The 2,162-nt window shown below is 47.4% G+C and overlaps 1 protein-coding gene across 1 annotated transcript in view; it reads left to right on the top strand.

Moving 5' to 3' along the window:
• The first annotated feature begins 823 nt into the window (after window positions 1-823).
• ASS1 (argininosuccinate synthase 1) overlaps window positions 824-2,162 on the top strand; it is a 72,252-nt gene continuing 70,913 nt past the window's right edge. Inside the window, exon 1 of the mRNA XM_018558531.1 lies at window positions 824-939. Within this exon, the coding sequence (XP_018414033.1) occupies window positions 835-939 (105 nt within the window). The 5' untranslated portion in view covers window positions 824-834. The remainder of the gene's footprint in view (window positions 940-2,162) is intronic.

A 2,162-nucleotide genomic window follows, 5' to 3' on the forward strand; every position in this document is an offset into this window, starting at 1 on the left:
AACGGAATTTCGTATATAATTCGGAAACTGCAATTCGGATTTCGGATGCTTCCGAATTTAAGAATTTCAGGAAAATTCGTACGAATTTCGATTCGTAAATTCCTAAATGCACAGAATATTACTGGATATTGAGTTCTTATAGGTATATTAAGCACCAGAGATTGTTGATCCAGGGAATATCCGATTGCCTTATGGGATCAGGAAGGAATAGTTTCCCCTGTTGGAGCAAGTTGAACCATGCTTTATAGGGGTTTTTTTTGCCTCCCCCTGGATCAACAGGGGGTAATTGTGGGCATAGCGTTCTGTGTGAGATTGTGTCTTGGGTTGTGTGTGTCTGTTAGTGTTTTTGAGGTCCCGTTCACACTAGTACAGTTCGTTAATCGCACAGTCCGGTGAGAATAACGCACCTTACCACGCAATCGCACCTACTGCGCATTCTGGTGCAGGAGGTGTGTTGCATTGCCATTCTGCCGAAATGCCGTGCATTCCAGTGCAGTGCAACTTGGGTCACAGCTTAATGACCAAGGACAAATGTGGGTCCTGAGGTTACACAGGTTAAGAAACCACTGCAGTACAGGACCCAGTAGTGATGCAGGGGTTGCAAAGAGGAATTACTGAAGGCAGCAAGGTACCAGGAATGTGTCTTTTTGGCCAGTTTGATTTTAGAATCAGAGTTGCTCCCTCACTCTTCCTGATTCTATCTAAATTATAAAATGTTTGGCCCTGAGTTGGGCTTAAAGTGAACCCTTATTCAACTCTAACAGTACTGTCGTATCAATGGTTGTGTTATAATCACCCCTAATTATTGTCACCTCTTTCATCTACCAGGGCGCCATGTCTCACAAAGGCACAGTAGTTCTGGCCTACAGCGGGGGTCTTGACACATCCTGTATTCTTGTTTGGCTGAAGGAACAAGGATATGATATCATTGCTTACCTGGTGAGTTTATTGGAAAGAACAGACAAGGAGAAAGGGAGTATTTGATATATTTATATTATATGTATTTTCAGGGCTATAGGAAGGATGAGGCAAGTGAGGCACTCGCCTCGGGCACAGCTGTGGGAGGACGCAGCCAGGGCCGGCCTGGCTACTCCCCTCTCCCCTGTTGTCACAGAGAGCACAGGGCGCCATAGCAACAGAGGCGCCAGGCAGCCAACACAGATCGGCTTCAGGGCGGCAGGGAGTAGAGGGGCGGCACAGCCTGCAGCTTCTCCTCGGATCCCCCTGCCTGTACGGACAGAGGCAGTGGGGATCTGAGGAGAAATGGAGTGCTGCAGCTGGCAGGGGGGTGGGGGCGGAGGGAGGAGCTGTCATCCAGGATGGCTAAGCGGTGAGGAGACAGCCGCTCGGCCAGGATCTGACAGCCGGTGGCTCTCCCTCTCCTCACCGCTCGTCCATTCTGAAGTGACAGCGCTCTCTCATCCACCCCCCTGCTGGCTTCAGCGCTCCATTTCTCCTGTGCAGCTCTGTGCGTGGCCAAGTGGCTCAGGATAGAGAGTGGGAGGATTGGTAAATATCTGTGATATTTACTGATCCTCTGTGTGCAGCACAAACACTGGAGTGATCAGCTGATCACTCCAATGTTTGTAAACAAATCGGGACACATAGTACCCCCCCAGTTGTGAATGAACAGGAAGTGCTTTACATCACTTCTTGTTCATTCATGAGTTTCCGAATGGGTAGTACTACTGACTATAGAGGCTTCTACCCATTCATAACTGGATGATAGTAAATGTTTTTACTATCACCAGTTTCTGAATGAATGGGAAGCCTCTGTACTGAGTGTTTCCATTGATTCAGTGCTGAGGCTGCAGAAAAAGAGATTGAGGACACTGTGTGTTCAATGTTATTTTCTATTTCAAAATGGAAATGTCAGGGGTGTTTAGACCCCTGATATTTCTCCGAAGCCCCCCGAAAACACACAACACACACACACATATTATTAGACATATGCAAAGACTAAAAATTAGTTTTGGACAAAATTTACGAAAAATAAAAACGTTTTCATTAGTTTCGCCTAACTAAACAAATTTTTATGCTATTTTGGATTCGGCCACCGGGGCGTTCTGCACAATAATGACGCTATCCTGGAGGCGGGCGCATGACGTTACATGATACCGTGCATTCGCCACGTCGGGTGATGTCACACGCCTGTCGGGGGG

The sequence above is a fragment of the Nanorana parkeri genome, unplaced genomic scaffold, assembly GCF_000935625.1.
Source record: "Nanorana parkeri isolate BGI_ZX_2015 unplaced genomic scaffold, ASM93562v1 scaffold345, whole genome shotgun sequence".
Lineage (NCBI taxonomy): Eukaryota > Metazoa > Chordata > Amphibia > Anura > Dicroglossidae > Nanorana > Nanorana parkeri.